The sequence below is a fragment of the Balaenoptera acutorostrata genome, chromosome 10, assembly GCF_949987535.1.
Source record: "Balaenoptera acutorostrata chromosome 10, mBalAcu1.1, whole genome shotgun sequence".
Lineage (NCBI taxonomy): Eukaryota > Metazoa > Chordata > Mammalia > Artiodactyla > Balaenopteridae > Balaenoptera > Balaenoptera acutorostrata.
Genome location: NC_080073.1, coordinates 99,437,119 through 99,462,958, shown reverse-complemented (window position 1 = coordinate 99,462,958; position 25,840 = coordinate 99,437,119). Strand labels below are relative to the sequence as shown.

General features: G+C 42.7%; 1 protein-coding gene across 2 annotated transcripts in view; it reads right to left on the bottom strand.

Moving 5' to 3' along the window:
- MAK (male germ cell associated kinase) overlaps positions 1-25,840 on the bottom strand; it is a 50,723-nt gene that overhangs the window by 2,714 nt on the left and 22,169 nt on the right. Inside the window, exons 8-15 of one of the 2 annotated variants that reach the window (XM_007173940.2) lie at positions 24,170-24,341; positions 23,012-23,179; positions 18,627-18,938; positions 14,605-14,777; positions 12,474-12,622; positions 8,641-8,772; positions 6,893-6,967; positions 3,614-3,733 (exon numbers count right to left, since the gene is read on the bottom strand). In XM_007173940.2, the coding sequence (XP_007174002.1) occupies positions 3,614-3,733; positions 6,893-6,967; positions 8,641-8,772; positions 12,474-12,622; positions 14,605-14,777; positions 18,627-18,938; positions 23,012-23,179; positions 24,170-24,341 (1,301 nt within the window). The remainder of the gene's footprint in view (positions 1-3,613; positions 3,734-6,892; positions 6,968-8,640; positions 8,773-12,473; positions 12,623-14,604; positions 14,778-18,626; positions 18,939-23,011; positions 23,180-24,169; positions 24,342-25,840) is intronic. The other variant, XM_057555175.1, reaches the window with a different exon arrangement.

The following is a 25,840-nucleotide window of genomic DNA, read 5'->3' as shown; positions in this document are numbered from 1 at the left end:
TGGGCTCACTGAAGTGCCCATCATATTTTGATAGGCCATATCAACTGGGATGACCAAGAATAACTCCTTGGTTTAAGTTCAATGGGCAATACCCACAGTGTCAGTGACTATTTAAAATCCCACTGTGGTTACATCTAAATAATATCTGAACCCAGTATCACTACAGCAGATGCATTCAGAATTGCGAATCCTGCAAAGCTCTGGCTTCATAGAGCCACACAGGTGGGGTCACATAGCAGGTTTCTCTTTACACATGAAAATGTGGTTTTTGGAGCCAAGAAACTTCATGTGTTATTGGGAAATCGATGGATGATAACAGAATCCCTTTGAAAAGTGAGCCATTCTTAGGATCCCAAACCTTTCATCACAAGGTTTGTTTTATTCATACATGTATTGGCTGATGAAAATTTTGTGAAAATTTTAATGTGTTAGACATCTGTTACCTGAACAATTTATAAGCTCAGATTGCCTGAACATGTCAAATGACAAAGCAGTAAATCATTTCAGAGAAAACTTTAATATCCTCAGTCCTTCCTTCACCCCTTCCTCACTTCAAACTGGGAGCTAGGTATCAGAGCTATTCTCTCTGATGTTCCATCTTTCTGTTTGGGATTTAAATATCTTTTCACACTATGTGGTAGCTGTCATTCTTGGATTATACTCTGTAGGAGTCAACTTTGAAATGACTCTCTAACCATTCTGTACGCCTAACACTAGCTGTACTATATTTATTTGCATGGTGTTCCCATTTTTTTCTTCTCTGTTTACTGTAGAATTGGAAGTATAGGAGGAACTTAAGGGAGCATGTGGGTCCTGATGTGTTGTTAACCTCAGCTTAAAGGGAACAAAGCCTTACGTGAGGAACCGCCCTGGTGACAGTCACCCCAACTGCTTTGTGGTTCAGTTGGGACAAGGAGGCCAAGAGTTCTTCCTTGGTTTGACAGGTCATTTCATCCCACTCTTACTGGGTTTAAAGTTCTCAAAGCCAATAAAAAGCTCCTTAACAAAGACAGGGACAGTGTCTAGAAGGGCCAGTTAAGTGCACCGTATTTTCTAGGAATAGCCCTTTAGTCTAACCCTCTGCAATATACACCAGCATCAGTCTGATAAATTAGTGCACTCACATCAGAATGGTACCATGGGCAGAGGAGAGAGCACATGGGAGGGGAGGGCAGGAGGGAGGAGACAATAAGTCTCCGTGACTGAGAGAAAGGGAAAGGGAAAACCCATTCTTAAGCTAACAGTGGGTGAGAAGTGAGGCGTCTGGGGAGTAACATCCAGAGAAGCTTTTTTTCCAGATGATGACATAGTCTTAAGTCCTAAATGCATTTGAAGGAAACTGTGTCCAGGCCAACCTTTGTAAAACCTTCTTTGAAAAGGGAATCATTTTGCCAGTAAGGCGGTAGTGTTGACGTTTAGGATTCCTTTCTGAGAAAGAACAGAGTTTTAGGACTCCAGCACCCTTGGTGAAGAACTTAGTAGCTGACAAAGGAGCCCAGGTCTCGTGTGGGGCAAAGAAATGCTTTGTTCAGCAGCTGGTTGTGCCCACACCTCACCGCTCCCCAGAACGGAGCTGGCAGCCCTCTAACACTTGCTGTGGATTTATTTTAAAACCTGCATGTGTCCTATCAAGGGCATTTAACTTCTTGTAGGAAATGTTTGCTGAAGGAAAAGGTGTTTGCCTCTAGTTAAGAATGCAATCCATGCCACTGCTATATAACTTTTAGCAAGATAGAAAACTTCTGTAAAATGGAGATAATGATGGTACCTTCTGTCTTAGAGCCATTGGGAGAGAGTTCAGTGAGTTAATGCATGTAAAGCACGTAGCACAGGGCCCCGTACTTCTAGAGGGCGGCTGTGTCTGAAAGAAGTCACTCCTCTAAGTCCTTGTTACTGTCAGAGCAGGGGACAAGGAGGTATGAGGGGGTTTGGGTTGAGAGATGACATGGGGAGGGAGGAAGAAATTAATGTGATTTTTCTTCTCCAGACTTGAGGATGAGGAAGAAGAGCAGAGAGGGAGGCTGAGAGAAGGGGAAATAGTCGAGTAAATATGGTAATAACCTGGTTTTATTCTCTTGTGGGAAACTGTCACACCAGTGGGAGGGCTGGAAGACACATCTCTTACAGAACAGTGTTTTCCTAAGGATTTGCATTGACCACTTGAGAATGATTAATATTTACTTCTTTTTTTTTTTTTTTTACCTTTCCTCCTATCACGATCTGTAGGAAAATCTGATAAGCAGAGTAAAATGAAGAGATGAAAAGTTATGAGAAAGCATTTTACTTAAAAAAATGAAAACAGGAATATGCATGCTAATCTGACAGAATAATTAATATATAAAGGCCTCCAATCCCTTATAAAAATATGTTCAAAAATACCCACTTTCACTTTCTAAGGGCAGGTACTCAAACTAATTTGAGACGTTATGATTTTCTGCCTTCATATTAAAAATTGCTACCAAGCCATGGCTAATGAGTCATGATAAGGCTGCCCTAAAGTATCTGAGGCTTTATAAAAATTATTGCTGTACATAAAATGTTTATTTATATATTCTGTTTCAGCAGAGAGGTAATCAAGCAGTTCTTTTCGCAGATAAGGTAACTGAGTACTGCTTAAGCAGTTCTACCATGGTAAGAAATAAAAAATTACGTAAGTCCAGTGCTTTTTACAATTTTAGCTCCGAGAGCATGAACTTTAAAGACTGGTAACTCTAATCAGGAGTTCTGTAATATAAGATCCTGGCTGGGACAGACTGGGAGAAGACTTTTGAAGTCAACTTTTAAATTAAACTGTAACTAGATATCTTATCAAACTTGTAATTACCTGCCTCAGTGTTTATCTTAGGTGCTTTAAGAAGGGTATCTATTTTAGACTGAAATAACTTAGAGAACATTCACAGTCAGATCTGGTCAACTCAAGTACAGAATCCTCACCTCAGTTTCAAGGGCGTCCCCCTGAATGTGGCTGTCACACGCCACGCCACTGCAGAGCAGGTGACCAAGTTAGTCATAGCGTCGGAGGGTGGGGAATAAAACTTCACCACCTAATATATTACAGAGCGAAAGCCAGTCAAAGTTCTGCCGCAGTTTAGTTCTAAACCCTAAGATGGAACTGCAGAAGGACTACCCATTAACTGATACATAACAAAGTCTCAGCATCTGTTGCGCTTTCCGCTCCGTGCCAGGTACCAGGCGGGAAGCTCTGAAAAGTGCATGCTCGCACATCTCGTCGTGTAGCACAGCACACTCTTCAGAATTAGACAGTTTCTATCCCACCTCCACCATGTACAAGCTGTGTGACCCTAGGTAAATGACTCAATGTCAGTTTCCTCATCTGTAAAAGATCTACCTCATCAGGTCATTGGGAGGATTCAGTGGCACAATCTGTGTGTCTGACCGAGAAAAACCACTGAATCAGAGGTAGTAGCTCCTCTTATTAGACTCTCAAACCGCATCTTTGGGAGAAAAATGGGACATTTTGCCAAAAACAGTTAGAACTGTAGTTAATAGGTGAGACTAATTTAAAAGTCTTCACTCACGAAAGGTGACTATAAACTTTAAAAGCTCCTTTCTGATCAGAATTCTCAAAAACTGTATCTGAAGTTGTTCTTACCTGAAGCGGTCGCACCGAGTGTTGCTAAGTGTATCCTCTGGCCAGCTGACCCCACTTCTTTTTTGAGAAAGGAAGGAACATATCCTGACTGATTGTAAGTAGCATAACTTCCAAGATTGCCTAGTGACGTATCATAAAGTTTCAGAGTCAGAAGGTTAATATTTTAAAGCACCGGAGAGTAACTTTGATTACAACCACTACTAATTCTAAATTCTGTTTTGGGGGCATCGTCTATATTTCATGCGCGGCACTACGGTTTTACAGATGTTCCCATTCAGTCCATATAACAACCCTCTTGGAGGCGTGTTACTATCCACACCTGACTTGGCTAACTTCTCACAGTTAGTAAGTGACCAGGTTAGAATGTGAACCCAAGGTGTCCCCCTGAATGTACCCAGGTTTTTATGACTCCACTTTTTAACCTGAGAGTATATTTCCTGCCAGGAAGCCCCCATCCCTGCGGTGCTGTCTGAGCACTTCTTCATCTTGTAAAATCACCCTGATAAGTGCGCCTGTTCTCATAGGGGTTGTTGTAGGGATTGAATGAGATGAATGCAAAGCACTTAGCATAGGCTCTGCAGTCCGAGACATGTCAGCTGTCACCATCCTCATCGCTATTAGTGAATGATCAATCTGGGGGGAAATGTAAAGGCAGGAGACCAGTCAGGAGGGCACTGCTGTAGCTGAAATGAGAGAGAAAGTAAGAGAGTCTGAACTTAGACGGTCATGGAGGGATGGAGGAGGGAACTCGCAGGTGTATGGGGTGGGAGGGGTGGGAAGGAGAGTAATATAAACCCCCCAAGTCTGTAGCGTAGGTGACTGAGAACAGGATTCAGGGGAAGAATCAGGTGTGGGGTAAAGACCTGGTGCCCATGGGAGATGTAAGTCACAGAGGCCCAGCAGGCCTGGTGCCCATGGGAGATGCAAGTCACAGAGGTCCAGCAGGCCTGGTGCCCATGGGAGATGCAAGTCACAGAGGCCCAGCAGGCCTGGTGCCCATGGGAGATGCAAGTCACAGAGGTCCAGCAGGCCTGGTGCCCATGGGAGATGCAAGTCACAGAGGCCCAGCAGGCCTGGTGCCCATGGGAGATGCAAGTCACAGAGGTCCAGCAGGCCTGGTGCCCATGGGAGATGCAAGTCACAGAGGCCCAGCAGGCCTGGTGCCCATGGGAGATGCAAGTCACAGAGGCCCAGCAGGCCTGGTGCCCATGGGAGGTGCAAGTCACAGAGGCCCAGCAGGCCTGGTGCCCATGGGAGGTGCAAGTCACAGAGGCCCAGCAGTCCTGGTGCCCATGGGAGATGCAAGTCACAGAGGCCCAGCAGGCCTGGTGCCCATGGGAGGTGCAAGTCACAGAGGCCCAGCAGGCCTGGTGCCCATGGGAGGTGCAAGTCACAGAGGCCCAGCAGGCCTGGTGCCCATGGGAGGTGCAAGTCACAGAGGCCCAGCAGGCCTGGTGCCCATGGGAGGTGCAAGTCACAGAGGCCCAGCAGGCCTGGAGATCTGGAACGATCGGGGCATGGCGGTGATGGCACCGTGGGCTTGGAGGAGCCAGCGCGGAGGGACTGTGGGACGTGCAAAGACCAGAACCCAGGGAACAGCACTAAGGGGGAGAAAAGAAAAGGACCCTGCTGGGGAGAGAGTGGAGAGGTAGACGGTAGGAATAGGGTCTGGAAACTCCAGAGAAGACAGCGTGTGACAAGGAAGGAGTAGCAAATAAGGCAGAGGTCTGGTGGGGTTGGCACTGCCCTGGGACAGGCCCCGGCAGGAGCTGTTTCAGTGGCCCGAGGCAAGCTGAGGACAGACTGCAGTGAGCCGAGGGGTAAAGTGGAAATCAGAGGAAAAACGAATATAGCTTCTCTTTTAAGGAGCCTGGCTACACCAGAAAAGGGACAGGTTTGTCAGAGAGAAGGTGAATCAGGGCTCTGACCGCCTTGGTGGTTTCAAAGAACCGTTCATCTGGCAGCTACGACTGAAGCTTATTTTTACATGGTGTCGTTTGACCACAAGGCTGGACTCGGCCTTCCTGTGTCCCTCACGTCTGTCACGGTGCTGTGCATAGCAGGCGCTCAATAAGTGTTTGCTCCTGAACCAACAAATGTCAAACGGCAATATTATTTATCAGACCCTAAAGGATGTTACACAGTAAACACATTATCAGTTTATACGATTTTTAACACTGCTGAATTTTGCATAGGCACCGCTGCCTCATTTGTCCTTTCTTTTCACCTTGAGGTGCTCATTCTAATTTACGAATCAGCCCTTTACTTCAAAAGACTTTTTGAAAGGGAAGTTCAAGGCAGTAATCCCATTCAGTAGCAGCCTGAGAACATATCTCCCGGGACGTCCATGGCGATCCAGTGGTTAAGACTGCACTTCCAATGCAGGGGGCGTGGGTTCGATCCCTGGTCAGGGAACTAAGATCCCACATGCCACGTGGCGTGACCGGAAAAAAAAAGATCTCTCCCACTCTCATCCCCATCATCAGAGCAAACACTTATTAAATGCTTATTGTGTGACAAAAATCCTAGGGATGGTCGTATAATAATGCCTCGGTCAGTATTATTTCCTCTGTCTTACAGGCGGGGAAACTGACTTAGAGGACCCAAGTAACTTGTCCAAGATGACAAGGCTAGTGAGTGACTGAACAGGGACACGTCAGGCTCTAAAACCGATGCACTGATCGGTTACAGGATGCTTCTTCCTATTGGAGGAAGAAGTTGCTAAGGGAAAATGCATAGAAAATTAAGTCTTCTTAAATTATTTTGGCTTTTCATTTGAAGTACCTTGTGAGCTGCAAATTTTTAGGTTGGAGCCAATAGTTAGCACTGTTTAAACCACTGACAGCAAAATTCTAGGAAATCCATCATCTCTATGAACCTGGTTAACTTTTTCTTTTAAATGATGGTTCATGCTCAGAAATGAGTCTCAGAACTTAAAAAAAAAATTTCCAGGAATATTGACTATAAAATTAGAAAATATCCCTTTAATTATTTTTCGTAGATTTGCTTGATTTCTTTAAATTGTCATAATTAATTTAAGAAGACAAGCATAGAGCTTTTTGAGAGCTAATTACTCTTAGAATTCCAGCTCCCGAAGAAAGAGGTTCTTGACGGTGTGGATGCTTCTGTCTCTCCTAGTCCTGATCTGACCCCTAAAAGCAGGTGACCTTGGCCTTCGTAGTGGCCTTTTATGACAAGATTTGGGGTAGATGTTGAGAAGAAAATTGGACAGGAGATTCAAAGAACAAACTGTACTCATCTACAAGGCCCAGAAATTACCTTGTGAGTCCTGTAATTTTTCAGGAAAACTTTCATTGCATGATAGTTTTTCAATTGGTTTAATTATGCTTTCTTCTAAAGAGAAGGCAGATGGAAGGAAAGAATGAACAATAAGGAGAATGTTATAGGAAAAGCAGAGAAAAAATGGATTCCATGATTAATGAAAAGATGCAGAAAGAAACCTTAAAATGTTTCTCCGAGAAAATGTGCTCGGTGCTGTCTCAGCTTTCATTTGATGTCAGTCGTATATTTCCCTGAGACTCAAAGTTGTGCAGCTGTCATTTTACCTGACTGTATTTAACCACTTGGTTCAGTGAATATTATTTTTAAATAACAGAAAAAATTAGCAAATTGCAGTGCCACAGCACTATTAAATGGATGAGATATCCACAGCATTTGATGTCACGTCAGAACACCTCAGGAGACTCCTCGGTTGCTACAGTGATCCTCAAATTCTTTTGATCCAATACCACCTACATATTTTTTAAGAAAGAGCTCTCTACCTCTTCAGACACTTTAAGCTGATATCTAAAATGTTTCCTCATAAGTTTTACAGTCCCAAAGGATTTAACTTCTGGCATACTGTAATTATAGACATTTAAAAATAAAACTATTACATCTCTCTTATAATCAGTGGAATCTAAATACCATAGTGATTTTATGCTGACCAATACTGACTTAAGAAATACATGACCACATGGGACTTCCCTGGTGGTCCAGTGGTTAAGACTCTGCCCTCCTACTGCAGGGGGCACTGTTCGATCCCCGGTCCGGGAACTAAGATCGCACATGCCACGTGGTAAGGCCAAAAAAAAAAAAAAAAGAAATACATGACCACAGTCCTTTTTAACAGGTAGAAATTTCACATGAATCCCTTTTCTCTCTAAAATTTTATTTTCATTCATATGTCAACTCCCAAATTTTATCTGAATATAATTTTAGACTTAAAGTCTTTAAATTAACCAGTCAAAAATCTGTAAAGATTGAAACCTTTAAAAAAATTTCTTGTAACCAACCATAAGTATATTAAAATACTTTTTTCTGGATTAAGTTAATTATAGTTAGAATGATTCATTGTATATAATTCATCAAAAAGATGAAAATTATAGAATTTGATTATTAAAAGTGAAAAGTCAGATTTTTTTTGGAAATTCATCTCTTAATGAGAAAGATGGGACCTTTTTCAAGTGGTTCATGTATCCATCAATAAATATTACTTATTGCTAAAATCAGACAGGATTCAGCTTCATTTTTTTTTTTTTTTCTAACAATGGGAAGCAAGGAGAAATCTTGTAAATGCATAGTAGGGAATGAAAGGTGTTTTGTTACAGCTTTGTTACTATAGTCTTTGAACACTATTCATAGTTACAGATCAAATATCACATAGTGATCTCATAAAAAATGATTTTTAAAAAAATTTTCATTTTATATTGGAGTACAGTTGATTTACAGTGTTGTGTTAGTTTCACAAATGATTTTTAATTATCTGTTAGCTATAACTCAACTAGGTTCTCCTTCAATTTTTTAAAAGCTAAGAACTGGAAACCACTTGACTTAAAAAGGATTTATTTGTTCCCCAATCATCAGAGTTACTCACTTTCTCAACACTGACACCAATATATCAAACTAGCCCTTTGACTGTCACCCCACATATTTGTACACTTTGGGGAAGAAGGAAACATTTAAAAGTAAAAATCCGCAGAAGGAAAACAGTGTAAGTTCATACTTTAAATGTAGTCTTGCTTTACCTGCATTACTCCTTTTGAAAGCAAGTTCTGCCCCCATGGGTCCCAACGACTTAGGAAATAACTGGCTGTTCCAGGTATATGGGTTCATATCCTTCCCACTGGCTATCAAGGACACGTTCTTGGGGCTTACACCTTAGAAGAACAGAACAGTCATTTCGAAGGTTAGAGTGCCGTCATAAACTTGAAGGAAAAATATACATGCAAACTAAGACTGGAAAGAACGCAAGGGAATGGAAATAAATTTGGGCTACAGTGGAGCAAATACTTGCTTTTTGATGGACCCTAACATGACCCTCAGCCCTAAACACAATAGCCTGGAACCCTCACAGTGTCTTTTAGAAACGTTAAGTTATTTTCTGTAATACAAGTAATGATAAACATTGGATGTTTCTTGCTAAATGTCTCTTAAAATTTGAGGTGGCACAAAAATTTTCTTCCAAAAGATATTTCCATGTCATACACTTACTTTGAGTGTATGCTCTGTGCCAGACCCTTGAGGAACACTTGGGGTAGCTGGGGAAAACAGACATGCGGCCAAGAACCCAGGGGAACTGAGAAGTTCGGAAGTACGTTTAAAGATCCATCCATGAAGCTTATTTGCATATCGGATATAGTAAAATATAAACGGTTAATTGTTTATGATTTTCTGAAATCTGTGAAATGTGGACTCGGCCTTGGACTTTGGTCCCAGTGGTCAAAGGGTGTTGTTTTAACCTAGTTTTAAGAGATTTGAGAACTTCCTGAACTTGCTTTCTTTTGACTGATAATTAAATTGGGTTCAGCCTAGCAGACGCCAGAGACATCACACTGTCTAAGCCTCTGGGTCATACATGTAGGGTTCTCTTGAGTGTAGAAAGCATCCTTACCGAGGACTACTATTAATGTACAGAGAGGGTCAGTCCCTGTTTCAAGGGAGCTTTGAATTTTCCCAAAGTGAACTCCTTGGCAAGGTTTCACATTTATGAGACATATAATAATATTCCTTGTTTTAAAGCCAGAAACAAGCCTGGTTGTTCCGAACCAAGCCTCAAGGTTACCTGTCATCAGTTCTCTGTTCTCTAAGGAAACACTCTATCAGGTAGATCATTTCCCTTTATTATAGGATATTGCTCCTTACGGATTTTGGTTTCTAATAAATACCTACAAATAGAACTATAATAGGTAATTCCCTGACAATAAAGAAGATGCACTAGGTAGCAATTACTCAGGTTAAAAACATCTTCACACGCGCACACACACACCCACACCCACACACAAAAGATATTTACCCCCAAAGAAGGTGCAAGGTTGGGGAGAAAACTACAAATCTCTTTAGGTGAATATTTTTTATAAATACAGTTCAACAAAGAATGGGCCCTGAATACTTATATTGTTTTAATACAATTAGCCTTGCGATATCCCTAGTCTTTTTTTTTTTCAGTAAATACATACTACACTATTGAAAATAATTGCTTTAACTCTTTGTTAAAAGATTTCAATTTTCCTGGAAATAGACAAAATCTAGAATTTTAAAACGTATTAGTTTACAAGCTTTTCTGGGGTACCTTCTATAACCAAACACCGTTAAAGAGAAGCAAAAATTAATATACTATCATCCGTCCCCTCAAAGGAGATTAAAAAGTCAGTCAGCAAATATTTACTGAGCACCTACCATGTGCCAGGCAGTGTGTGTGGCACTGGAGAAAAAGTGGTGAACAAAGTAGACCAGTTTCTGCCCTTGTGGCTCTTATAATCTACTCTAGTGAGAAGGGAGACATGAACAGTTACAGATAATTAGGTGAGTAATTAGCAGTGTGCAAATTATGCAGAAGAATCTGGTGCTGAGGCTGCAAAAAACAGAAGCAACAAAGCCAGTCTTCTGAAAAGGTAATTTTAAGCTGGAATGTGAATCATGATAAGGACTTGGTAGGAGTTGGGGAGGTGTGTTCCTGGCAGAGGCGTCAGTGTGGGCAGTGGACCTGGGAAGGGGAAGAACTCGGAGTCAGAGTCGGTAGGCAAGGATGGAGCTGGAACAGGGCGTGGCCCAGAGTGAGGCTGGAGAGGGGAGCAGGCAGCAGATCACAGGGGAGTTCGTGTGTCTCGCTAAGAAATTTAAAACGCAGTAGGAGAGGCACATATACAAATGACACAGGACGTTGGATACACCGGGTGGAAGGAAGGACCGTAAGTGATAATGGAACTCGAGAAGGATCCACAGAACAGGGTTTCAAAAGTGCTGGGACCGGGCGTGAGACCAGAGGGCACCGCCGAGATCGTTAGCACCTCCACTGTATACTCTATTTGCAACAACTACCTTGTGATAATTAAGTACCTAAGGCTTACGGGCGAGCTGATGGATGACTGCAGTCCCATCGTTAAGTAACAGAAAACAGAATCTCAGAGTCGCGCTCCAGTACACAGCCGGCCAGTAGCAGGTCAGTAACTATGACTCTTGCGTCCCTCTCCCTGAAGGCCAGTGCCACAGATCTGCCAATCCTTGCAGTATAATGTCAGGCTGCCCTGAAATTATATGGTACATTTCTAGAGCTCCCTTGATCCTAAAGTTTGATGCTTAATAAGACCTTAATACTTGGCTTTATGGTAAACAACAAAAAAAATGGAAGCCTCCCAAAGATAATACTCTTTGTTATTCCTGAGGATATTCAATGAATTAACTACAGACCATAAATAAATGTCAAGGATCACTTCTTCTTTGCATTTCTGTCCTCTGCAGTTGCTGGATCACGATAGGTGCTCAATAAATGTTTGTGCAAGTGACTGAACTGAGCTCAGTTCTAGTTTCAAATCTCACCCAGCTCTAGAGGGGCCATCTTTGAGACAAAACATGCCAAAATAGGGTACAGTCAGGCTCAGGTTTAGATTTCAAACAGTTCGTTCTAATTTTGAGTCTGTTTCTTAGGCTTCAATTACAGCTATGCTTCTGACCCAGAGTAATTAGTAGAATTTGTTAGATCTTCCTGGTGAAAAAGGAAATGATCGGATGGGTCTCAGATACCCTGAAATACGTTCCTGAAAACTGCATGAGGGAGCAAGCAGAGCTGGGAAAACAGGTGTCTGCCAAAAATTTTGCAATACCCTTTCCCACCACCAGAGGGAGCACTTCTACAGCGAAGATGAAGCACTGATTTTATTTCAGTGAAATGGATTCAATTTTCTTTGTTTTTAAACAGGGAAAAGTGTCCCCCATGAATCTGTGTTCTGGAAACTTTATTACACTCCTGCTTTTGCAGTCAGATCAGAACTACCTCATGGTTTCAGCACCGAAACTTACTAACCAACTGGTGTCTTTGCACCTTTCAAAAGTGCACCCTCTCTTATGGTCTTAATTCCCACCCCTCTCACCGTCCTAAGGAACAAGTCATCACCCTCTCTATCCAGACGTGTGCAGTGGCCTCTTGACCAGTCTCCTTGGGCCCCTCGACCAGTCCCCTACCCTTTTTGAGCCCCTAGCGTGGTCTACCTAACAGCCAGAATGGTCTTTTAAAAACACAAATCAGATCATTTAGGAAACAGTATAAAATTCTACCTTTTATAAGAACTGGTAATGGGAGTGCAGAATTGTTTGAATACAGTTTACAGAAGGCATAGCTTTGGTGGGGGAGGGTGGTATTTTCTGAACCATACTCGTCATCTTGATTGGTGACTGCCAGGCATTTCCTGAGCAGACTTCACAGAGGCAGGAGGTCCAGAAAAGTCCCCGGGGACAGGCTGAGCCCGAAAAGAGCGCTGTGATTGTATTTCACTGGTGCCCTTTCTTCAGGGATTCAAAGACCCTGGAGCATGACCTATTAACTATTCTAGTTACCAGGAAACATTTTATTTTCTCTGCTTACCTGGAAGGTATCTTGATTGTTTCAAATAGTACTGTTTAGCTGTTGAAGCAGTTGACAATTCAGAATCAGATTTTAGGGAAATAGCAGCGGGTAAGTTCTTGTTTTCCCCTGTTGAGTGGTTGGGGCCTGCAGGTACTGACTCTGGAAGCCTTGAAAGTCAACATAAAGTAGCATCACCGGGTGAAGAATGGGAAGATGACGGCTGCTATGCTCTCGCCCACCCTCCGCACATCTTTTCAAAGCAGTCAGTGGTTTCCATCAGAGACCTTCTGCTGACAGGAGCACTAAATGACAGCCCCTCTCCCGAGTAGATACTGGGCAGTGCCTAGAATCATTCCTAATGCTGGACAGTATGAGGCAGAAAGCTTTGTAACTAAGCAGCATGTACAGTATGTTTCCATTTTTCCTGCGACTGCTGCAGCTGTGGATTTGTGATGTGGGAAGATGGCATGTTGGAAGGGAAGAGAATCACAGCCATCTCCAGCTGGCTACTCCAGCGGTGTGTAACCACCAAGGTTGTTAGAACACGGTTTAGGCTGGGCTAAGAGAACTGAAGTGTTAGGCAAGTCCCCAAACAGAATTTCCAAAGAGCCTAATGACATACAGAGACACCATGCATTTGCTGACATGTGCCTGCTCCTAGGAAGGCAGAATCGACTTGGACGGTGGCGAGCGCCTGGCGGGGTGCCTGGCGGGGACCAGGCGGGGTGCCTCCGTCCCCCAGGGCCCGGCCTCCTACGGCCCCAGCTCTGTGTAGGAACGGAGGCCTTCCGGCATCCAGGCTTAGCTCTGTCTAGTTCCCGAGGCCGTCTGTCCGAGCGGCAGCCTTCGCTGCCAGAGGACGGGGCTGCGATTGGTTTTGCTGCCTGTCGCTCTGTGTGTGGCCCTGCACCACGACCTTCTCTCCCACCTGTGACTGGGCCTCTTCCCGTGCTGAGGCCTGGCCCCCCTGGCCAGCTCTCGTCACCTGTCTGACCCCAGGCCTCCGCGGTTCCCCCCCGGGAAAGCCCTGCTCACCACGTCGACCCCCTTAGAGATGGACGCTGATGTGATTGGCCCTTTGAACTGCTGGCCACCACTTTGGGGTGGCCCTGGACACAGGGAGCCCCCTTCATTAGAAACAGCCCTACTCATTTCCGGCCACTGTCTTTACACCCTGCTTTCCAACACAGGCTAAAATACCCTATTTCTGAATGCCGGGTTTTCCCCTTGAGAGAAATACATATAGGGCAAGGAAGGGCGAAGAGCCAGTCTTCCAGTCTCTCCCTTTGGGTAGCACCACAACGCTTGTTACACCCTCGTGCCGGGCGAGATTGGAAGTGGCTGAGAGGTGGGACTTTCTGACTTAAAGTGGGAGGGGGGTTAAGCAGGTTTATTCTGTTTATTCTCAAGTTTGTGGATTTTAGGGAGGAGTACCTATGGAACTTGGGGATCTGGAAATTGACTGACTGAGAATTATCTCCCCATGGAAAGTCTTCATCTACCTTCAGAGTTATGTGTACTCCAAAGTGAAGACTTCTGCACTGTACAGTGCCAAACAGCTATGAGGGAAGTTTCCCTGACTCGTGCGCCACCTCTTCTCCCTATTCCTCTTTTGTTCCAAGGCGGGGCAGGGACAAGGAAAATATTTTCCCAAAATAGTCACCAAAATTTCACCCATCTTCACCTCAAAGTTGAATAATGCAACTGAAAAGGGATTGCTAGAGATATCAAACTTCCAGGAAAAGTTTAGAAAATGATCAAAAAAGTTTAGAACAGCAAGCAAATAAATGATTAACTCTGAACGCCACCACCAGAGGAAACCATTACCTTTGTAGATTGTGCTTTGCTTTTTGCCAAGAGGCATGTGGATTTCAAGTGGGAATTATGGTGATCGTAATTTAACAGGGGCCACGAGAGACTGAACTAGAACTCCTCCCTGCACACACGCTCAGCCACTGATGCTGAGAATCGTTACTGTGAGGAGGCAGGAGTCCTGCTTTTTCAGAGGTAAAAGCACGGAGATATGGATTTGACAGAAGAAACAACATTAGGCTACTTCTTGTCTTTTAATATGTACACTCATTTATACTTAGTGAGTAAAGCTGATGCATGATGAAAACATATTTTCCCGAGAAATGTGAAATCTTACCGGAATGGAGAATCTTTTTTCCTCGTTTCTTTGAAAACACTGATGCTTGGCTTCTTGGAATGGGAGACTCCGACGTCACAGTCCTCAAACACTTCCCAGCCGTCTTCAGCCTTGAACACAGCCTGACCCCAGCGCCTCCTGGCACCTTTATGGCCCAGAGTGCCACTTGGCTTCTGTGGTGGGAAACCAGTATCGTCCTCTTTAATCGGGTGCCGAATGCCTTCTACGTGCAAGCTATTACATTTGATGCTAAGTCCCCATCCTCAAGGAGCTTTCCGTACAGTTAAGGAGATAACATATATACATATTTAAAAGTATTAACAAAAATAGGTAGCACGTGCTAAAAATATGATAGGAAATTGAGAGAGGACGGATCTCTGTGAACTTGGGTTGGGGGCAACTTGAATACGTAGGATCAGAATTGACTCTTCGTTGATGTGTAATCTGGAAAACTGCCACGCGTGGCTGTGTCTCTTTGGGCAAATGACTTAACTTTTCAAAGCCTTAGTTTCCTTCTCCTTAAATGGCGACATACAGTATTTATCTAACTTAGTGTTTTCGCATTTGATAGTAAAATACATCAAAAGTTTCTAGGATAGGGCCTGGCACATAAGCGTTACTGTAGGTTAGGTATTATTGTTGTGATTGTTATTCTAGAGTTTGGAAGAGGAGATGCATAGGGTACGGCTTTTTAATAGGAAAGTGCCAGAGCGTGTTCCAGGGGAAAGGGCAGACTGCGTTTCCTGCAGCAGATGGTTCGTGCTGGATGGAGGACAGGGTTGTAAAGACAGGCCAATGCTCTATGATGAAGGGCCTTCCTTGTATGCCTGGGACATCACGGCTGTCCTATGGGTAGTGGAGAACTCTGGATATTTTTGAGATTAAAAAAAAAGTGATAGGGCTTCCCTGGTGGCGCAGTGGTTGAGAGTCTGCCTGCCAATGCAGGGGACACGGGTTCAAGCCCTGGTCTGGGAAGATCCCACATGCCGTGGAGCAACTAGGCCCGTGAGCCACAACTACTGAGCCTGCGCGTCTGGAGCCTGTGCTCCGCAACAAGAGAGGCCGCGATAGTGAGAGGCCCGTGCACCGCGATGAAGAGTGGCCCTGCTCGCCGCAACTAGAGAAAGCCCTCGCACAGAAACGAGGACCCAACACAGCCAAAATTAAATAAATATTTAAATATTTAAAATAGAAAAAAAAAAAGTGATAAAGGCAGCATTCGAGAAAGGTCAGGCTCCCCAGATAGGAGGCCTTTGCAGTTAACAGTGGCATGCGGTAACAAGAGCCACGGGTTCATAGTGGTTGGAACGCTCAGGAAAGAATACCTTTGCTGTTAACAAGAAATGAAAGGTCTGGACTTTTTTCTGTCTCTCCGAACAGAGGTCAAGGAGAGTGCAGCAGACACTGCTTCCTCGCTAAGATTTTGTCCAGGGCAGCAATATGCCCACGTGAAAGATCTGAAATGCCAGCCTCCCTTGCAGCTCAATGTAGCCATGGGACACGACCTAGCCGGTGAGTTGTAAGTGCAAGTCTGTCGGGAGGGGCTTCCACGAGAAACAGTTTAGGCTCTGGCAGCCTGTGCCAGTGTCTGCCGCTCTTCCCCCTTCTGGAAGGCAGATGCAACCCCAGAGGAGCAGCCAGCTGTGGCCACAGGACCGAGAGCCACCTGCCGAGGCGGGCGGCAGAGCAGGAGGACCGAGCAGCCTGCTTCCTTCTATGAGCGGCACCAGCCCTGGCTTACCCACCACCCGCCTTCTCGCTGTGAGAGAAAAACAACCCCTCGTGGTTTAAGCCACAGTGGTCAGGTTCTGTCCTGAGCCACTGAATGTAATCCTGTTGGACACAGAGAAGGAAAGGCAGGGGTGACTTGAAAAATGTGAGCCTGACTGTCTCAGAACGGTAGCTCTGTGAACAGAAATAAGGAATGAGGAAGAAGACCTGGTCTGGGGCAGACCATGAGGTGGTTTTATTCAAATTTACATGGGGTGGTTTGGGGGCATATAAACTGAAAAATCCAAAAGGCAATTGAAAATTGGGGAATTTGGAAGCAGGGTCAGCAAAGACAGCTGTGTTTGAAGTAAGAAGATGCTTAGAGAATGGATATGCCATTGCTCGAAGCTGATGGTGCCACAGTGATGGATGGTGAACAAACAGTGGTGTTTGCCAGCTTCTCTTATACTGTTGCTTCTTGGTCAGAGAGAATGCGCTCCAGACTAAGGAGAATAAGAAGACCTAAAGCCCCAGGTGAGTAGAGTTAATCAAAAGTTATACTTGGCTGAGTCCGAGACTCTTATTTCAGTGGAACTGTATATTAGGGTCCTGCTGAACAATGCCAGCAACATCAAGTCGTCTCATGTCTAAGAAGATTGGAAAGGGACAAATATTAATAATTTTTATAAAGTAGAAGGTGGATTTTTGCAAACTCCACATTAATAAGTTTGGTACCAGCTGAGGGCAAAGATTCTAACATCAGTTATTAAAGAGAAAGTCTTTGAGCACTAAGGAAGAAAGGTGGTAGATCGCACAGGCAACCATTTTTCATAAAAAGCAGACAGTGAATGCATGTAGTCTATATGGCCTTCAGCAAAGGAGGTGACAGGGTCTTCTTTCATGCTATCAAAGAAATGAAGTAATGAAAGGACAACAAAGGAGCATCAGTACTGTCATGGGCTGAATGTTTATGTCCCACCAAAATTTATACCCCAACTCCAATGGGTTGGTATTTGGAGATGGGGCTTTGGGAGGTAACTGGGGATGAGATGAGGTCATGAGGGTGGGACCCTCATGGTGGGATCAGTGCCCTTAGAAGAAGAGAATCCAGGGAGCTGCTTTCTGTCTCTGCCATGTGGACAAAGCAAGAAGGTGCTGTCTACAAATCAGGAGGAGGGCCCCACCAGGAATCAAGTTGGCTGGCACCTTGATCTTGGACTTCCCAACCTCCAGAAGTGTGAGAAAGTAAATTTTTGTTATTTAAGCCACCCAGTCTATGGTATTTTCTTATGGCAGCCTGAGCAGACTGAGACAAGTACATAGTTCAATAATCTGACCAAGAGTACTGATGAATGGATCAGTATCCACCTAGAAGAAGGTTCTAGTGGCTTGCTATCCCAAGGGCACATTGCTATTCTGTTCATCGTGAAGGTACAGGAGGTACAGAATATGTGATTGAGCAGAAGCACTTGTAAAAAACAGACTCGGGAATTTTAGTTAACAGGATGCTCATCCCAACTCTGGAACTCATTAGCCATCTAAAAATTTCGGGCTAGTTTATTGGGTACTTAGTGAATGCATACGAGAGGGCGGGAGGTGTTGCATAGTGCATGGCACTTAGTAGCTATTTAGTAATGTTAACTTCCTTTCCTTCCCTCCCAGTGTGAGTCAACATTTTATGGGCCTTCCAAGAAAAAAAAAGTAGTCCTTGATGGCACGAGTGAACACAGGGTTCTGGAATGTTGGCGGTGATTCACCCTGTTTTATATTTCCTACCTACTGTCTGCCTCTAGTTCTGGCAGGGGAAGCAGGAGGGTGAGGGGACTCAAAGGCTCCTTCATACACAGGAACCGAGGGTCACTCAGTCATCGGTGAATGACATCCCAGTGGAGTACGTGAAGGAACTGAGGGTGTTTCTCTTAGAGAAGGGGGCAGATAATATAAGGGCGATTTTCAAATATCTGAAAGGCTGCCTTTCTGGAAGAGTGATTAACTTTTATTAAAAGCTACAGAAACCAGATTTTAGCTCAGTATGAGGAAGAACTTTCTAGTAGTCAGAATTGCCCCAAAGATAATGTGGACTCCTCAAGACCCTGGAGGTGGTTCAAAAACAGTGTGGACAATTATTCATTCAACAGATATTTGTTGAGAATTTACCATGTGCTAGACACTGTTTTGGGTTCTGGGTCTGTACTGAGAAACCAAACAGACAGACATCTTTTATATCTTCCTCAACATTTTTAGAATGCCTAGAAACAAAATCCTAATGGAACCAAACCATCGCATCTGAAGTGTCATTATGGGCTACTTACGGTTGGCATGTTTTTGACGATACTTGGAAATAGCGTTGGCGGCTGTTTCTGTTGACTCTGCTGCTTGGGCGCTTGCTGGACACCCGTGTTCTGTGGCGGCTGGATGGACTGCAGTGGCTGGTGGCTATTTTTCGACTGGGGCTGCCCGGCAGTCTGGTCACTTATGTCTGGCAGAGGCTTAGGTTCTAGATCAACTACAGGTGGCTTTGACTCTAGTGGTTGCACATGCTTATTTAAAGGCTGTTTCGATTCCAGATGATGTGAGGAAGGGCCTAATACTTGACCAACTTGAAAATATGGGTGTTTCAATGCCTAAAGAAGCATGGAAATAACAAATGGAAAATGGTTTCACCTGAATTTATTGCATATAAACTGTTGTCCAGCGCTGGGCTAGGCATATATCACTAGTCTAGGTAAGCTTCAGAGATTTAGAAAGCATCCAGTTTTCCCCTTATGTGATGACTTTAAAAAGATACCCAGAAAAAAAAATGATTTGAGAAGTAAATTTCATTAAAAAAAATGAAAAAGTACATATTAGTAGAAAGAATGTATAACTCACTTGTAATTTTAACATCCAGTCAAGGCAACTGTTGTTTTAAAGACTCTGTATAAAAAACAAAGTCTAGCTTATAAGCATTGGCTGAATTTGATGTGATTAACTCAAACTAAAACACTAGATTCTGATAATGTTTTAGACTCCGTAAAGGCATTAAGAAATGAGTTAAGAAAGCCTTCTACATAGTTTATTTTAAATGATTAACTCTAACATCATATAAAATTCAGGGTTATTTTTAGCCTAACTATAAGTACATGTCTGCTCGCAATAAAAAAAAATTCTAAGAAACTGAAATAAGCTTTAACAATATATCAGCAATGAGAAAATACTTATGGCAATAAACTACAAAAGTACAAGTAAAAATGGTCACTGTTTGAGTTGTAACTAGATCAGTCATCAAATCACTGTTACTGCATGGAAGTGGGGGGTAGGGGACAGAGCTGGTGACCATCTGGGTGACACAGGCTAGAGCAGCGGTTCTCAACTGGGGGTATTTTGCCCCTTCGGAGGCATTTTTTTTTATTGTCACAACTCGGGGGCTGGGAGGCGCTCCGGGCACCTAGGCACGCTGTCAGGGTTGCTGCTCAGTATCCTACAGCGAACCCGACAGCCTCCCCACAGCAAAGAATTAGCGGGTCAGAAATGTCAGTAGTACCGAGGTTGGTGAAGACTGGTCTGGAGAGTGTCTGAAGCTCTCTGTGCAGCTCAGCTGTGGATACAGGTCCCCTTATCAGTACTACACGTCTGGGTGGGGAGGAAAGTTCCCAGTTCTGCTGTTTTTTTTGTGTGTGTGTGTGTGTGTGTGTGTGTGTATCGGGGAAGGGGCTGCTCCTTAAGATAATCAAGCCCTGCTCCCCTGCACCTCCTGCCCTAAGCCAGTACCCACCTACGTGGAGGCATAGCCCTGACCCACAGTTAACTTCTCAGGCGTGCAGGGGCAGATTTTAGATGGACAGACGCAACTCCTGTAACTTAACGTCTCCCTGTCTCCCTGCTTCCACTAAAAAGCAGGGCAATGAAATAGTGAACAAGGAAGAGGTGAAGGGCAGGGAGGTGTATATTTTGGCAGAGGTAGAAAAAGTTTTTCTTCTGAGTTTCCCCTTAGAAACTTCGTTGTGTCCCCTACCACACCTGACTGGACATTGCTAAGTGGAACTCAACAACTGTAGACAATTTAAATACATCAGTACCTGACACATAGAAGGCACTCAAGTTCTGAATTAAGTAGCCCCATTAATTAGTATGTCACTATTCCTAAGTCAATAATGTACATTTTGGAGCTAGAAGCTTTATGAATGTTTTGTAATTTCAAGGCTTCATCTGTAACTTTTCCTCTTTAAGATACGAGCTACCATCCTTAAAGAAACAGAGGATCTTTAAAAAATAATAACTTCTTTTTTCCTGTTTGTTAAGGGAATATTGATTGAATAGAATAAGGAATGTATAGAAAGTTCTCAAGAAGAAATTAAAATCACCTCTAAAGGCAACACCAAGAGAAAACTACTGCTCACATTTTGATGTTTTTCTTTTCAGTACTTCTTTCTAGTCTTTCATATACATTGTCTTTCATATACATACACATATAGAGAGAGAGAGATTTTGCCTTACACAGACTTGCAGCTTCTGCAACTCTAAGTACCTCATGCCAGTACCCCACTGTTGTAATTACTATCATTTTACAGATTATTTTAACGTTTGACAGGGCAAGCTGTCTAACCCTACCACCGTCCTCTGATTACTTATTATTGTTCAAACCTGTCTTGGCTATTCTTTCCTATTTGTTCTTCCAGTTAACCTTTAGAAAATATCTTCTCAAATTAAATTTTTTAAAAGCCAAATAATTATTTGGTTGATTTCAGTCCTCAATTTATATTTAAATAACAATGAGAATACCATAAAGCCTGTTATGACTTTTTAATTTAAGCCCTTTGCAGATAAAACCATGGCGTTTTTAAGACCATGAGACAGGATTCATCTATAGGTGTTGAGGGTATAGTCACAAAGGAGCCAAGCGTAGGTATCACATGCTGCCCTCTTTTTTTTTTAACATTATTATCCTCATTACGTAGTATCCATGGCAGTCTTTTTTTTTTAATTTTTATTTATTTATTTATTTATTTATTTTTGGCTGTGTTGGGTCTTCGTTTCTGTGTGAGGGCTTTCTCTAGTTGTGGCAAGCGGGGGCCACTCTTCATCGCGGTGCGCGGGCCTCTCACTATCGCGGCCTCTCTTGTTACGGAGCACAGGCTCCAGATGCGCAGGCTCAGTAGTTGTGGCTCACGGGCCTAGTTGCTCCGCGGCATGTGAGATCTTCCCAGACCAGGGCTCGAACCTGTGTCCCCTGCATTGGCAGGCAGATTCTCAACCACTGCGCCACCAGCGAGGCCCACACGCTGCCCTCTTGTGGGAGCGAGCAGTACTCCGGTCCTGTGGAGGGATGATACTGCTGTGTAGAGGGAACCCGAGTCCTCTACACGGTAGGAGAGCGTGGGAAAGTCTACTAGGCTGTCTAACTGAAGAGATGCTCTTTTACTACCTGTGACAAGTTTCTTCCTAATTAGCTTGTCACACGCCTGAATTTTTTTTTTTTTGACTTTTACTTTCTTCTTTATTCTTTTAAACTATGAAATGAACACAAGCTCGTCATAAACATTTGGAGTCTTACAGAAAATACAGACTATCCTGTGCAAATCAGGTCAACATTCTTCTAACTCTAAATCTGATTTTTTGTTCTTTCATAGTTGTCCTTCTAGCCTGTTTCCCACCGTTCCCCCGTTCCCATTAACCCTCCGGTTCTGCCACTGCCTCAACGTTTAGAGCTCTATCGCTCTGCCGGAGAAAGAAGGGAACGGAAGATGCTAGAAGGAAAACAAGTGTGAGCAAGTTCCAACATTCTTAATGCCTCGTGTAAATGTCATTTCCTGTGCAAATTCTTCCTTACGTTTTACCACCATCCTTCCTCTGGGTGGAAGGATCATCCCTATACCTGTCTCTGTTAACTGCCTCTAAATTACCAAAGCACTCTGTCCCCCAGAAAAGTGTGGTAGGAGATTGAGTACTTGCAGAATGTTCCACCGGGCCAGGAAAGGGGTCGTATATTCATATCTGAAATTCCCACCACCTTACATACTACCAGGCACTTAGTTTCTTAGTTTGTGCTCAATAAATATTGAAAGAATAGTGATTTCAAAATTTTCTTGAAAGGTTACTGAAATGGACATTCATTCTCTGTCCAGATTCCATTGTGCCTTCATAGCCAACCACTTATTTCCTTTGGTGGTGGTGGCGGGATCATTTTTCTCCTAGTGTACGTCATATAAGTGGAATAGTAAATTCAAATGCCTCTACCCTCACCTCAAAAGCCAGAGAAATACAGCTTTATTCCCCCAGATAGTTATCCCCACCGTTTGGTTTTCTAAGGCTGTTATAACAAGTACCACAGGTTGGGTGGCTTAAACAACAGAAATGTATTCTGTCACCATCCTGGAGGCTAGAAGTCAGAGATCAAAGTGTCGACATGCCTGAATTTTTACCATTAGAGATTAATTCCTTTCAGCCTCAACCTCCACAGGGTTCCTCATTTGAACCACAAAACAGAAAATCATTGGAGCGGCTATTTTTGCAATTCTCCCAAGAATCTTACAGGCCTAGAAGTTAAATCATTACATACACTGGATGCCTTAAGCTTTAGGGCTTAATTCTCTCGGTAAAACTCTGGTTGAAAATAGACAGGTCTTTGTAAAGAAAAATATCCCTGATACTGTAAAACCTCAAATTAAAAAAAAAAAAAACAACCCACACACAACTATACCAGGGAGATCTGTCTTACCTGGCTTGCTGTTGGTCGTTTCTTTGGATCCCAACTCAACATTTCAGTCATAAGCTGAATAGCTTCACTACTGGCATTGGGAATAAGAGTTTTTAAGTTTATAGGAACACACTGGGGAAAGCGGAAATTCATAGAGGATGCAAGCTGGTACCCTTCTGGCCAGTCACTCTGTTTAAGGAATATATAAGTGGGGGAGGGGAGACAATAAGTAATTTGTTTTTAAATATCAATTTAAAACAGAGTAATAATATAAAAATCACTTGTGTATGAAAATTTTAATGTTGACTCATATAAATAAATGTGAAAATGAAATACCAGACCACATACACAATTCAGTGCTATAAACAGTATAGAACAAACAGTGAGTTGAGAATTAGGGAAAAAATGAGAAAGCACTTTTATAAATTTCAAAACGTTAAACTCTGGTCTTTTGGATCTCGATGGTGATGATGGTACCCAGGCAGCTCTGAACAAGTAAGGACAAGCGATTTACAGACACTGATTATTACAGAGATCCTCATTATATGTTATACATTGCATCCAATGTCAAAAACTGCACACAGCTGGGAAATGAGTTACGTTAAAGCTTTAATAGCTGCGTTAACTTGACTAATGTTAACTACGAGGCACACACTCATTTAATTCAGGTGTAATTATACATACTTAAACTTATTAAATAAGTGCATCTCAGAAAGTGAAGTCTAGCTGAGTGCAATAGTTAATTGAAAAGTACTCAGTTCAAGAAATTAAATATCCATGGCAGAGGTATATAAATGTAAACAAGAAAAGGTTAAGAGAAAATAAAATCCAGGGCACCTGGCATTAATGAGTTGATCCCAACGGACATTCACAGAACAAGTAGGAAAGAGGCTAAGCATGTAGTCATCGTCTGGTCATCAGACCAAAGTTAAATACATAGAATTCTAAATATAGAGAATTTTCCCTTAAGTTCTTAAAGAAAGGTAAGCCCCTTTTTCTACAGTCTGGTGGGATTCTGGCTTCTTGCAACCCTCATCCCATCCCAATAAAAAAAAAAGACTGATTATAAGAAAATTAACCCTTAAAGCATAAGCCTTTTTGAAAATGAAAATATCAGCTGGCTGGCCAAAAGTTACAGATAATCAAAAGTTATAACAACTTAAGGACAAAAGTACTTACTTTTTTGGGAGTCCCTAAAACTTGGCAGATCTTAAAGATTTCATCAACCTCACTTGTCCCTGGGAAAAGTGGTCTTAACGTGTATAGTTCAGCCATTATACTCCCAACAGCCCACATGTCAATGGGAGAGCTATAAACTGAAGATCTTAATAAAACTTCAGGAGCACGATACCTATGAAAATAGAAAACAAAACAAAACAGGCCATTTTGATTGTAGTTTCAGAGGTGGAATGGCAGTAGGATTTTGTTTGGTCAGGCATTTCAATCGAGAACCAGATATTAACTGCCTTCTGTGTATCAGGCATCTATCTGCACAATGTGTTGGGTTTATATTGACTAGCACACATTTTTCCTGACCACAAACAAGTAGTGGAGCTCAAGACGACTATAAACGAAATGTCCAAGTGGCCTAAGATAGGGACTCCAACAAATAAATGTGGAAATGCTATATAATACATTAAGAAAAGGCGGAGAAGCTCTGAATGGAAGCAGATACGTTCTGAATGGGAGCAGTCGTATAATTTTACAACGCATTAAATCCTGATATATTCACATGAAGGATCGAAAACAAAAGATTAACAAAGATTATCCCTGAGTAGTGGGCTTTTCCCTATCTTTTTAAAAAACATTTATTTTATTGAAGTCTAGTTGATTTACAATGTTGTGTTAATTTCTGCCATACAGCAAAGCGATTCGGTTATACATATATATACATTCTTTTTTGTAGACTTTTCCATTATGGTTTATCACAGGATATTGAATATAGTTCCCTGTGCTTGTTTATCCATCCTTCTTTTGGCTTATCTGTTTGAAAGTGCTGATTCCTCAATTGACTCAATTTCCTTAATTGATAATATTTTTAATTAGAAAAATACTCTATTTATAAGGCAAAGGTAGCTGGTGGAGGATATTCTCAATTTTTTTTCCATGTTGAAATGCATAAACGTTTCAGCCTAAATGCTTTGCGGTATTGTCCTTTGGCTTCCATTCAGAGTAGCTTTCTTTGACAGCTTTGAGATATAATTCACATAACATACAATACATCCATTTAAAAGCATACAGTTCAGTGGCTTTAAGTATATTCACAAGAGTTGTGCATCCTTCATCACAATCAACTTTAGAACATTTTCATCACCCCCAAAAGAAACCCCACACCTCTCCAATAGCCCTACGCTCCCATTTCTCTAATCTACTGTCTATCTATAGATTTGCCTATTCTGTCACTTCATATCAATGGAACCATACACTGTCTGGTCCTTTGTGACTGGCTTCTTTCACTGAACATGTTTTCAAGGTTTATCCATGTTGTAGCATATATCAGTACTTCTTTCTATTTATTGCTGAATAATATTCCGTTGTATGGCTATACCACATTTTGGTTATCCATTCATCAGTTGATGGACATTTGGGTTTTTCCCACTTTTTGGTTATTATGAGTAATGTTGTTGTGAACATTCATATACAAGTTTTTGTGTGGACATATGTTTTCATTTCTCTTGGGTATATACCTAGGTGTGGGATTTTGCTGGATCACATGGTAACTATATGTTTAACCCCTGAGGAACTGCCAGACTGTTTTGCACCATTTTACACTCCCACCAGCAATGTATGAGGGTTCCAGTTCCTCCACATCCTTGCCAACACTTTTTATTATGTTTTGATATTTTTAGG